The following is a 12,603-nucleotide window of genomic DNA, read 5'->3' on the forward strand; positions in this document are numbered from 1 at the left end:
CATAATACACGAAATATTTGAAAAATGACTATGAACAAATGTAATCTACGATATTTATCTAGTATTATCTATAGGAAGATAATAAGTTTCTTACCGGATATTTTAAATTGGTCGGACATCTTACTGTCTCTTCGGGATGATAAAACCACTTAACTTTAACTATCATATTAGAACTCGATGTTTCCCACATAGATTTGATACGTCCAATGTATGGTCTATCTGTTCCACCAAGAGAAAGAAAAACTGCACTATCACCAATCTGGATAGTTTCGTTTCCCCTTTGAATGGCTCGGAAAAATTGCTTCTTAGCTCTTCCTTTTGCACCAGGTCTCCTGTAACCTTTGCCAGACCATCCCCATAATTGTACATCAGGCAACAGTGGAGCAATTTTACTTCGACTCTCAACCGATTCCTGTCTCTCTCGTACTTTCCCTTTTTTATGAGATTTTTTCGGCTTTTCTTTCTTCTCCTCTCTTACTATTTCTGCAATTGGTTCTTGAACTGGTTCGTCGATTGGCTCTTCTTCAACTACAGCCATTTCTTCGCTTTCCTCCTCTTCTTCTTTCTCTTCCTCCTCCTCCTCTTCCTCTTCTTCTTCAATCTTAGCTGGAGCTTCTTTATTTGGTTCGTCTTCGCTTTTTTGTCCGCAACAACTTTCCCCGCTGCTAAGAAACGTTCGAAATATTAGATTAATTAAAGTTTATTAGTAATATATCATTATTATTTGAATTGCTTATACATTGTGTAATTAAACTTAGAAACCGAACCTCATTTGACTTCCTTCGCTGTGGTTGCAATGATGACTATGTTTGTGTTTGTGTTTCCTATGTTTCCTGTGCTTATGCTTTCTGTGTTCTTCACAACCCTTATGCCTCTTATGTTTCTTTTTTCCTTTTTGAGCTTCGTGCTGTCTCTTCAATTTATCCTTTCTTCTCTTTTTCAAACGTTTACGTTCGCGATAATCATCCAATACCTTAGCACTGATATCATCGGTTTTATGTCGTTCAACGGACGACGTCCCATTGGAAGACGAAACAAGGGAGGAAGTTGTCGAGGAAACCGTGGATGTTAAACTATTGATATTCGATGTTGTACCAGATATAGTATTAACAGACGATCTTTTATCTTCTATCGACACTGAGGTCTGTCGACGACGTTTATTTAAAGATAAAAGAGGATTTGGATCATATACTACACAAAGGAACATAAACTTGCATAAATTTGATTATATTAACAAAAAAGTAGAATGTCAAAATATGAAGAAACATTACATACCAACAACAGGATAATCAGGTTGCAGTAGTCTGATGTGGTCCAAAGCGATTCTACCGCTGTCGCCGTCATCAAATTCAACACTGACAAATTTCTCGTCAAGTTCGGGATCTGGTTCGGTAGGTTCAACCGATGTTCCCGGATAAAAACATCTGTACTGATCGCTCCAATGAGCACAAAGTCTCGTACCCGGTGGTAACTCTCTTGTCGAACTTGGACATACCTCTACGATCTGTAGTAAAACGATATTTCAATTTATTATAAAATTATAGTACTTACAGTCAAATATTATGAGATTTGCGAGATCAAACAATACCATACCGAGTCTCTTAAAATTTCTTCTCTGCAATGAATATGAGGTCTATTGCCTCGTTCGCCATCAAGAGTAATAGCATAAATATCAGGAGCTTGAACAGCACTAAGTCTACCGGCATAAAAGAGTCCACCTATTGCCAGAAGAACTCTTAGTTGATCAATAGCCAAGTGAGCCGACGTTAGCTTACATCTATTAATAATGCTTTCTACTCTTTCTGCTCTTTCTGCTCTTTCTGCTCTTTCTGCTCTCTCTGCTCTCTCTGCTCTTTCTGCTCTTTCTGCTTTAGCAACCTTCGCACATTCCTTACAATCTTTACAATCGGAAGATTTTCGACGTTTAGATTCCCTCTTATCGCGATCGTTCGATTTATGTCGACCTGGCGAGGATGAGATAGACTTTTGTTTCCTTTTCCTCGATTTATCGTGCCTATTCCTTTCCACCTCTCTTTCCACTTTTTCCCTCTCGACCTCCACCTCTTTTTCTTTCTCTTTTACGTCTTCCTCTTCTTCTTCCACTTCAACTTCCACTTCATTCTTATCCTCTTCTATTTCTTCCTCCTCCTCCTCTTCTACTTCTTCCTCTTCTTCCTCCTCCTCCTCCTCCTCTTTCTCTTCTTCTTCTTCTTCTTCATCCTCCTCTGCCTCTTCCGGCTGGCCAAGATTTTTATCCTGTAACACGGAATATCTTTAGAGATTTGTCCGAAAGATTATATTTCGTATTTTTACAATTACGATTTGAACCGATTTGAACCGATTTGAACCGATTTAAATCACCAAAGGGTTTATTTCATATAATAATAATAGTAATAATGATACTGAACGTGATTACCTCAAGAATTTCCTGGCTAATGGCATCCGTCAATATATTTGCAACTACTGTATTCTCGTCGTCTTCCCAGGTTTTAACTTTTGCCTCAGCTTTTAGTTTTGGTCTTACCTTACTGCTGTGTTTATCCAACTTAACTTCATGGCTAAGTTTAGCCTTCTCCGCTAAAATCGAACTGATGACGTTCTTATTGTGCAGCGGAGTTTGTTTCGCGGGTTTCGTCTTCGCCTTGACTGATTTGTGATTCTTGGAAGAAGCTTTTAAGGACAACATTCCGGTTTTAAAGGGTAGGGGAGTATAACCAGACTTGGCGATGTACTGCGGGGAGAGGAATACGTTTTACGTCCAACGAAAATTAGATATGATTGTCTACTACGCGTTTATTTGTTTCGATTAATCTAAATCGTTTTGATGTAATTTTACCTTTGTTTGAAGATGCCTATTTTTCGGTGACAGCAAATAACCCACGAGGGAACTTTTGCTTTTTGGTTTTTTTGCTACTATCGTTTCTGTAAAGTGTCTGGTATTTCCGGATGTGCACATAAGTTTTCTAGGACGGCCAAATTTACGTTTTTTCGATGCTGAGCTTGAACTTGCTATGGTTGGTGCTGGCGAAGATGTATCATATTCCATCTAAAAAACAAAAGCGACAATGAAACCTGCTTAGAAGCAAATCTTGTAGATAAGATTCGCTATTATCTCACGCGGTGACTTGTTAAAAGGACAAGAAAATAATTACCCTTCCAGTACTCTTGTCGTCATCCTCTGATTGTATCTTGCTAGTAGGTAAGACCGTGATAGGCGAAGCAACCGGTGGTACTGGTATAGGTATACTAGGTATACTGTCCAAAAGTTTAATATGACTTCGAGGTTCGCCGAGTTTTACAAGATTCACGTTACATCTTGGCATAGCCAAGACTGCTGACGTTAACGGCGGTGGAGCTCCGTCAGGAGAATGTGACGGAGACTTTTGACATGGGACTACTGGTTCCAAAATGGGAGGAGAAGAGAGAATACTATGTTCGGAACTAAAAAAAAATATATACAATCATATATACACACACACATATATATATATATATTATTTCAATGAAATATAATAAATATTTTACCTAGAAGAATGACTCTTCTTTCTCGGTCTACCTGGACTTCTCTTGTCCTCTTTTTTCGGCGTTAACCTCGAAAGTTCCTTTTGTTTTTCTTTATATTGTCTTTGGATATCAGCTAATCTAACTCTCATATTCAACTCCATAGCATCCATATTTGGCCAATCCCCGTCTTCTTCCAAGTTAACTTTTTTACCAGCGATTATTTTACTATCTAATTTTGCTTCCCTGTTTGTTTCCTCTGTAGATTCTCGTCTCCTTTGCATATTTACGTCGAGTTCATCTTCTTCTAATCTCGTAGGAGAAGAAGTTGTCGTCTTGTCGTTTTCAGTTTCAGAATCTGTCAAGGTATTTTCTTTAGAAACATCACGGTAACACCTATCGTTAGTGCAAAATCTTTCGTACTGAGGCTCGTAAGGTTCCAAGCTTTCCTTATTTTCAACATAATCCAAATCTTTATTGTCCTTGTCGAGTTTAGGAACGCATTCTCGTTCTCGTACGAATCTATCAGCCAAAGAAGAAGTTTCCTCATCGTCGAGATCAATACTTCTCCTTGATTTTTCTTTCAGTCTGAAGACCATGTCTTCTTGCAATCTAGCTCCGTGTTTCCTACTTTTACCACTTTGCTCGTAATAATAGACCGATGAATTTTTAGTATCATTTTCTTCATAGACAACATCGGTCTTGAATCGTTTAGATTTTTCGTAATTTTCATCGTCACCTTCGGTACTTTTTCTTTTATCCAATCTTCTTCTTTCCTTCTCGAAGCTTGTCCTTCCAAGATTCAACAACAGCTTACTAGCTCCAGATATTTCTTCGGAACTTTCGATATTGGGCTTAGTCGGCACTTTATCTCCTTCGACCTCTTCATTAAATCTCATGGCAGCCAAAGCACAGAGCAAATTGAGCCGACTATTCAGTCGATTATTATTACTCTCATCCGGAGGTGATATCATTTTTCCTTCTTCGAGGTCCGGAGTCGAACAATTCTGTGCCTCGGGTTTCAAATGTTCCAACTGTTCGATGCTATTCGAGAGCAATTCTAAGCCGCTGAGATCGACGTTAAATTTTGGTTTTGCCGAAATGGCCAATTTCAATTTCGTACTTTGATTGTCGACAATGGCAGCTGATAAAATAACGTCATCTTCATTGACATTTGATGTTCTATCAAGAAGACGACTCTTTTTCGCTAGACTCGCGTTTACTTTCGGCGTATTGTACTTGACCCTGGAATCGATAGAATCCACTGCTGACCTTTTCCTACTGACATGTTCTTTATCGTTGATATTTTTAATATTGTTATTGTTACTCCTACTGTCATTATTATTGTCATTATGCAGGTAATCTCGATTACAAGCTAAACTGCAAGAATCTTTTTCCGAAGATCCTTCGATCTCGGATCTTTCGTAATTTTCACGTTTCTCATTCATCAATTGTTCATTCTCACAGGATCTCAATATGTGTTTCTTCAGTCCATTTTCTAACTTTCTCGGCATCGTTTCCGGATGCCTTCTAGAACGTAAATTATCGCCGTTACGTTCTTTACACTCATCGATCTTTTGTAATGGACAGGACGATTCTTGCATAGCGGCAGCTGCATTTTTCTTCAATTTCTCAACAACGTTCTCAATACCTGGATGAGATCTTTCTACCGAATGCCTCTTTGTCGAATCCTTTGGCTTATCCATTGTCGGTGAATTATCGAATTTAGAATTTTGTTCGTCAAATGAACCGTCGTCGGCTTCCTGTTTGATCACGACCGTTTCCACTTCTTGATCGTCACAGTCGATGTTGGGCATATCGAAAGATTTCACACTGATCTGAGGTTTCACTTCGGAATTTTGCTGAACGACCACTTGCGGACGGATATTATCTCGATTTTTCCCGCAACTCTCGCAATCTGCAATAGTTTGTGGAGTTGTCGTCGTCGTAGTCGTCATCGTAGTCGTCATAGTAGTCGTAACAATAGTCGTCATAGTAGTCGTCATCGTCGTTGTAGTCGTTGTTATCGTCATAGATTGGGGGGACGCGTTATTCGACGTCGAATCGACGACGATTACTTTAGAATCCGCGTACATTTCCTCTTTCCTCTGTGAGTCGCAGTAAGACGTTTCCGGTGGTACCTTAGCAATAACTTGATGTATAACTGTACCCCTTGATTCTTCAGCGATCCGATCAATCGCGGGCTAAAACGGAAATATTATTTAACGATCGTATCAATAAACTTATCATTTCATTTACTTTCTAGTTGTAGAAAAGATGAGGAGGATGTCTGTTACTGATTCGAAGAGGATGTAACTTCTTTGTCCATTTTTATTTATGAAAAAGGAAAATATTTTTTTATATTGAAAATCGATGTCCCATAAATATATTTATCATTTTAAAATAGATGCAAAACTATAAAAAAAGAAAAAGAAGAATAAAATATTTGAAAGGTCTTACCTCTTCGACAAGGACTTTTTTCTCTTCTTCGTGACTCTGTTGAGGTTGTTCCTGCGTAGTATCGACCGCGTAACTTCTCCTACGATCTCGTCCCCTTGCAAAGAATTCCAAATTCTCGTGAAAACTGTCACAATTTTCCTCGGTAATTTCAATTATCCTAGGGCCAGTTCTTGCGTCTCGGCAGATCGCAGGTGACTTGCCGTTGTCGTAACCATCGTCATCGTCGTTGATCGTTGTTGATCGATCCTGCCTAGAATCTTCTTCCTCGTCATGTTCTAAATCATCTTGACGACTCACGACGCGTTCGATAGTTCTGTCGATCGACGTAACGCTTCTGCACTCCCTCGTGATTGAATATTTTGGACAATCAGCCATATTGATGATCGTGTTTTCTGCTTTATCAACTTTGCCAACGATACCGCAAACGGTCGGATTGACCGTAGTCGTTGTCGTTGTTATCCTGACGACGTTGCACATCTTTTCCGGGGCCGCAGCGACGATCTCGAAGTTTGTCAAATTCGTCAAATTCGTCGTGGTCGTTGTAGTAGTGAGATTCGTCGCTGTACTCGCACATTGAAGCTGACACGGACTAAGATTCTGCTCCTGTTTTACCTGCGTCTCCATTGGTACCATTGCTGGTACATCCTGTTCCTGTTCGGCTTCCGGTGCTTCTGTTTGATTCGAAGCATCCTGAACACCGACCATCGGTGTCATCTGTGGTGGCTCGATTGCATGGATCGACGTAACTTCTGGTGGTGGCGTCAGACAGGATACCGGCGAGGTTGCCTTCGAAATAAACACATTTCGCTGCTTTTCGCAGGATTTTCGATCGTCAAATACGGGCGTGCTTTGCTGCGATTGAACGGATAAAGAGAGTAAGGGAGATTGCTAGCATAATCGTATATATATATATATATGATAGATCGTAAATTTTTTGAAGACTCGACAATTCTTGTATGTTCTTTTGGACACTTGAACACGTATGCAGTTAAAATTTCGTTCGAGAATAGTACTCGAAGAAAATTCTCAATCTTGAATGTAGATATTTGATTTGTTCCTTTTATTAACGTTACAAGTAGGAAAATGAAAGTTAATGATCGAGAAGGGAAGAAGAAAAGAAAAGAACGATGCAGCAGCAGCAGCAACAGCAGCAGCATCCAAGTTGGAGAGAGAGGAGAGAGCGCGTTCCAGCGCAGACATGGATATTATGTAGCGCGTGGCGTGCTGGTGGAGCGAGCGCAATATCTATGCAGATAGCAATGCAAATCGGTGGACGGGTTTGCGCATGATTAATACAATGTGCCAGAACGTTTCCACGTTATGCGAATTGCTGAACCGCGCCCTGAGCGTGGCATAATTATTCCTAGCATTACGAGTTCCTGCCCCTTCTCTCTTCGTCGTTCTTCAAGAAATCAAGATATCGATCGATAAACGATCGCTTTTCTATGCACGCCCTTGGAAATGATTATAATTTTTTGTTCTCGCCTTGAAAAATGTCTAACGAGAAACTACGTTCGACCTACCTGCGACCTACAATGCGTAGGCTCCGTTTGACTAATCTGCACCAACGCTGGTGCATGTGGGTAGTAATGAAGAGTCGTTACGAGCGGTGCATCTGGCACGAGAGTACCCGTCACCGATGTCACGCTCTGCAATGCCTTCGTTGATTCCGTCGATGCTGCAAAAATCGACGAAGGTGCGTTTACCACGATTATCCAACTACCAACTATCGTATATTAACTCTTTGAAGCATGCTAGAGTTTCAACATTTCATCGTCAATTTGTGCATTGTAGGATATTTCCTATATTACCTCGACAAATGATTTATTTTAAGTACAGGAGTATGGAAAAATTTTGTGTATTCTTACCTATTATTATTAAATATCGATTCTTCATTTAATGTTACATAAAATATCCTGGGGTAACCAAAATAAATCTACTGTGTTATAAATTTTCTAACAAAGGGCCATTTTTTTTTTCTAAAATTCAGTGCTTCAAAGAATTAAGAAACATGGGGTTAGTTTTTCGTATTGTGGTCGTGATTAGAGCATTCTTGTGATTTCAGTCGTTGCCGTAATGTTTCTGAATGAACAGATAGATCAACAGAAGATTAACATAAAGCGTTCTTATTTGAAATTTCCTTTCTAACGTATTTCTAGATCACATCGATCTAACTTACTGATTATGGTTGTCGGACTTGTACCGCAATCCGCCTCGATCTTTACGATAGGTAAAGTGTTCTGTTGTTTCCTTTTACTCTCGGTAAGGACCAATCTAGCACCACCTATGTCGCTTAAAAGTTGAAGGGACGGTGGTGGCGGTGGTAACAAAAGGGATGGAGGCGCTACGTTTCCGCCATTGTGATTTGGATAATTCGGCCAGACCACAGCCTGCTGCATTTGTTCTGTCAAAAAACCATATTCGTTTCTTACCCCTCTTTCGTCTTCTTTTCTTTTCCCACATATTTTTTCTTTCCCTTCGTTTTATTTTGTTTGACATATTACAGAGAGACTTATGCGTACACGTTGAGATATATTTTTTGAGACATAAAAATGATAATAAAAGGACAAAGAAAAAATATTGAAAAAAAACAAAGAAAAACATATAAAAATAAAGAGAAAAAGAAAAAAGGAAGAGAAATCAAATGGAGAAATCAGAAATAAAATGAGCTATTAACGTACCGGCTGCGTGAATTAAAAGAAGATGACCGCTGGATGGATCTCTGACCAACTGCAGACCGCCCTGCACACCGACGCCCATCTGTGGGAACCCTACGGGTTCCATGGGCATCGCTATAAAACAAAATACAAATCATTCTACGCGCAACGTAAAAAGGTCCCCTTTGAATGAGAGACCTTTTTAAAAGTCGGTAACGATCGAGTTGAAATTCGACGAGATAAAGGTAAACACGGGTCTCGCGAGGCTTATGAATTTTTCAGCCCAGACGACAGCACCAGCAGCGAATAAAAGTGATAGAGGGAAAAGACTACTGTTTTTAAATGTCAGTCGGTCAACGAAGGGTTGCGTCGTCGATTTAAGAGGGTAAGAAACGAGAAAAAGAATATTGCTAAACGAAGCAGAGCCAAATATTCCACTCACTATTATTATCTTTCAATCAATCGTCAAATGATATAACTTAACGATTTTTTATCAGATCATAGATACTATATTATATTGAAATGTCATCTGACAAAGGACAATTAATCTTCGTTAAAAAAAAAAAAAATACTCGGCTTTGCTAGAAGCGAAATCGTACGAATTGGCACGAAATGATAATAAGCGAGAAGGAAAGAAAGATAGATAAATAGATATAAAAAAAAAAAAAAAAAAAAAAAAAAAAAAAACAAATATAGTTTAACGACATTAATTATTAGATAGAAGATGTGTTAATTGTTATTATTTATATAAGAGTGTAAGTTTACCTGCGGCTGCGGCGGCAGCAGCAGCGGCAGCGGCCGCGGCCGAGGCCGGATACTGCCAAAGCGTGGGAGGCCAAGCGGTAGTGGCCGCGGCCGTTGCGGTACTACCGAGCGTGGAATTCAAGCTGGAATTCAAAGTGGAATTCAGGCCGGAGCCAAGACTCGGGCCGAGATTTGGACCGAGGCTCGAACCAAGGCTTGAACCAAGGCTCGAACCAAGACTCGAACCAAGACTCGAACCAAGACTTGAACCGAGGGCCGCGTTCAACGAGGGCGCCAAAGCACCCGAAGGAATGGCGAGGTGGGCCGGACGTTCCTCCCCACCACCACCGCCGCAGTGGACGAGCGTAGCGCCGCCTACCGTCATGGCCGTGCTTGATGAACCTGACGACAGGGCCCAAACTAATGATCAAACTAATTCCATTACTATTTCATTATCTTCAATGTAAAAAAGCAAACACGGAACAACTCGATCTTACAAAATTCTTATCAAATTGAAAGGAAATCAATGCAACGTTGCTCTACTCTCTCTCTCTCTCTCTCTCTCTCTCTCTCTCTCTCTCTCTCTCTCTCTCTCTCTCTGTCTCTCTTTCTCTTTGGAATATCTCTAAGCACAAGTATATCTAATTATTGTCTGTCGATGAAATTCCCGTTCCGATGTGTCAGTGTTGCTCTCGCTATTTAGTACGGAACATCAATCATTGGCATCGAGTCGTAAGGCTGCTTCGATTATCGATATTTGCATATGCAATCGGCGACAGTCAATTACCACGGAGACGTGCGCACTCTGAAAATTACCCGGCTCGTGCAAATTACTGTCATTCTACCGCGCCGGCACGAAGGAAACGAAAAACGAGCGTCTCAGAGAAACGATACAATATCGACCACAAGAATTGTGATTATACGGTATGAATGACTCTCTTAATTCCTTCCTTACGAGAGCCTTTTTTTTTTCTTTTTTACTCATACTTCCTCCCTTTTTTTCTCTCTCTCTCTCTCTCTCTCTCTCTCTTCCGACCTTATACTACTCCAATATTTCTTCGTAGATATTTTTATTTCATTGAGGATCATTAAAATATAATTATTCGTTAGACTCGTTTACTTCTTTATTTTTTATTTTTTATCAACGTTTGCAAGAAATTTCTACTATTAAATGTTATTAAAATATCCAAGCTTTAGATTTTCTTTTTTATCATTTTTTTGTTCATTCCGACTTATCGAAGATATTTTTGTTTTTGTTTTGTTTTTTGTTTTAGGTATAATCAAATCACAATTACATATTTTTTCGTGTGTTGTTCCCTATGCAATGCATGTACATTTAGAATATATAATATGTTTGCACAAATTTGAACTATAAACTTGATTTTATTATCGTAACTGTCTATTACGTTGACTCTCACTAGATATTTCTGGAGAATTCGAATAAAACGTCGGAATGAAAATTTGCCGGATGATTTGATATCGCGCAATCGGTTTTACCCTTCGCGGAACGGAAGAGGCATTTCGAAAGAATGTCCGCATCCCCCTCTTCGTCGTTCCTCGTTAATATTCCGCCCAGATGTTCGAGCCGCTTCTCGAATACCGATGCCTCTCTCTGCACATTGGCTCAAATGAAAACAGCCGCGTATCATCCGATAACGCTTATCCATTCTATACGAGCGCGTACTAACGCATTGTACTCGCGAATACATTTTTTTTTTTTTTTTTTTTTTAACAACCAACAAACTAACGAACCAACTTAATTTCATATTTTCTCCTAATTACATCTATTCGATAATCGATCATCTATACAAATTTTAAAAGGTGCAAAACTAAGATTCTCCAAAAGAGAGAAAGAGATACACACACACACACATACATATAAAATACAAATTGTATTTTATAGTATACACACGATTATTTGTTCGTATATCTTTTTTGTACGAGTTCTTCCATTCAATGCATTTTTCATTCGATTTCATATTCAAGAGATATTTTATTAAATAATAATACAACGAATTCATTTAACATTGTTAAATACTACTGACTATCATTATGGCAGAAAATCAATTGATTTCAAGCACGCGTTTGTATTATTATCAATATTATATTAGACATAAATTGTGAAATGCGTGTATAAACATACGTAATAGATATGCAGTCTGTACAAGATATATAATATATACGTGTAATATATATAGATACTCACCAAGATTGTCAGGTTGAAAGTGATGATAACTTGCGTGATGCGACGTATGATGACTGAGGGAGACATTCCGCATGGAAGCCGAGCTTTCCTGATGCTGTGATCTCTGTCTTGCCATAGCAATTCCAACTGGTATTCCACCTGCGTTAGTATTCGATACCAATATACCTAAAATGAAAAAGATTCAAGAGAAATATTAATAATAATAATAATAATAATAATCGAACGATATCATAACACCCCACGTGGGTGACTTTGTGGTGGCATTTCAATAAAATTACATTTATAACGAATCATTTGAAATGATTACAAATTTCATTTCATTCAAATTATATTTGATGTAATCAAAAAATTTCATCTAAATTAACTTTGCTTTTTCAAATCTATTAAAATAATCGAATATCTTCGATTAACGATATCTCATAAAATTATCCAAAAAAAAAAAAGAAAAAAAAAGAGGGGAAAAAAGGAGAATTACATTTATCGATTTTTCAAAAGTTTCAAATTTAATGGAATTATTTGAATAACATATTTTTCATTCGGAGACTCTTAAAAGACCTTTTGACAGGGTAGAAAAAATCAAAGAGCAAAATATCAAATTATTTTCGCACAAGCACAGAGTACACTCCACTCTCTTCTACTTTGATTAAATTTGCAATAAGGGGGGGGTGTTCGTAGGCTGGCTAGCTGATAGGCCAAAGTTTTTCACGTAGATTGTCGCGGTTCGTCGACTAAGATACACGTATTATATACATCGTGGGTGTAGTTGTGAACGAAAGGGATAGACTTGTAGGGTCGAGACTCTTTCGAGCCACGCCTTGTGTTTGCGTCGCCATGCGTGCCACGCACCTCCTACTTAACCTTTTGCTGCTGCTACTACAGCCACAAAAAATGCTCAATTACTATAATCGATATATATATAACAGAACCGGGTGATACACATGAACGAGACATGCCAAATTTTGTTTATTTGCGTATTTCAAACACACTGTATATATCAAATAATATATCCATTTGTTCTATTTTATTCTTCTTTTA

The 12,603-nt window shown here is 38.7% G+C and overlaps 1 protein-coding gene across 9 annotated transcripts in view; it reads right to left on the bottom strand.

The window, feature by feature from the left end:
* The window catches only part of wge (BAH domain and coiled-coil containing protein winged eye), a 98,674-nt gene that overhangs the window by 9,809 nt on the left and 76,262 nt on the right, over nt 1-12,603 (bottom strand). For 5 of the 9 annotated variants that reach the window (XM_089175403.1, XM_089175401.1, XM_089175405.1 and 2 more), the window contains 14 exons: nt 11,569-11,733; nt 9,384-9,764; nt 8,643-8,753; nt 8,141-8,365; nt 7,485-7,639; nt 5,962-6,771; nt 3,526-5,705; nt 3,153-3,441; nt 2,837-3,046; nt 2,417-2,731; nt 1,594-2,256; nt 1,276-1,504; nt 768-1,191; nt 95-665 (listed from right to left, as the gene is read on the bottom strand). In XM_089175403.1, coding sequence (XP_089031529.1) covers nt 95-665; nt 768-1,191; nt 1,276-1,504; nt 1,594-2,256; nt 2,417-2,731; nt 2,837-3,046; nt 3,153-3,441; nt 3,526-5,705; nt 5,962-6,771; nt 7,485-7,639; nt 8,141-8,365; nt 8,643-8,753; nt 9,384-9,764; nt 11,569-11,733 — 6,728 coding nt within the window. The remainder of the gene's footprint in view (nt 1-94; nt 666-767; nt 1,192-1,275; nt 1,505-1,593; nt 2,257-2,416; nt 2,732-2,836; nt 3,047-3,152; nt 3,442-3,525; nt 5,706-5,961; nt 6,772-7,484; nt 7,640-8,140; nt 8,366-8,642; nt 8,754-9,383; nt 9,765-11,568; nt 11,734-12,603) is intronic. The other 4 variants (XM_089175404.1, XM_089175399.1, XM_089175402.1 and 1 more) reach the window with 3 other exon arrangements.

The sequence above is a fragment of the Polistes dominula genome, unplaced genomic scaffold (genome assembly GCF_049000335.1).
Source record: "Polistes dominula isolate Pdom_NZ unplaced genomic scaffold, Pdom_raw_medaka contig_82, whole genome shotgun sequence".
NCBI lineage: Eukaryota > Metazoa > Arthropoda > Insecta > Hymenoptera > Vespidae > Polistes > Polistes dominula.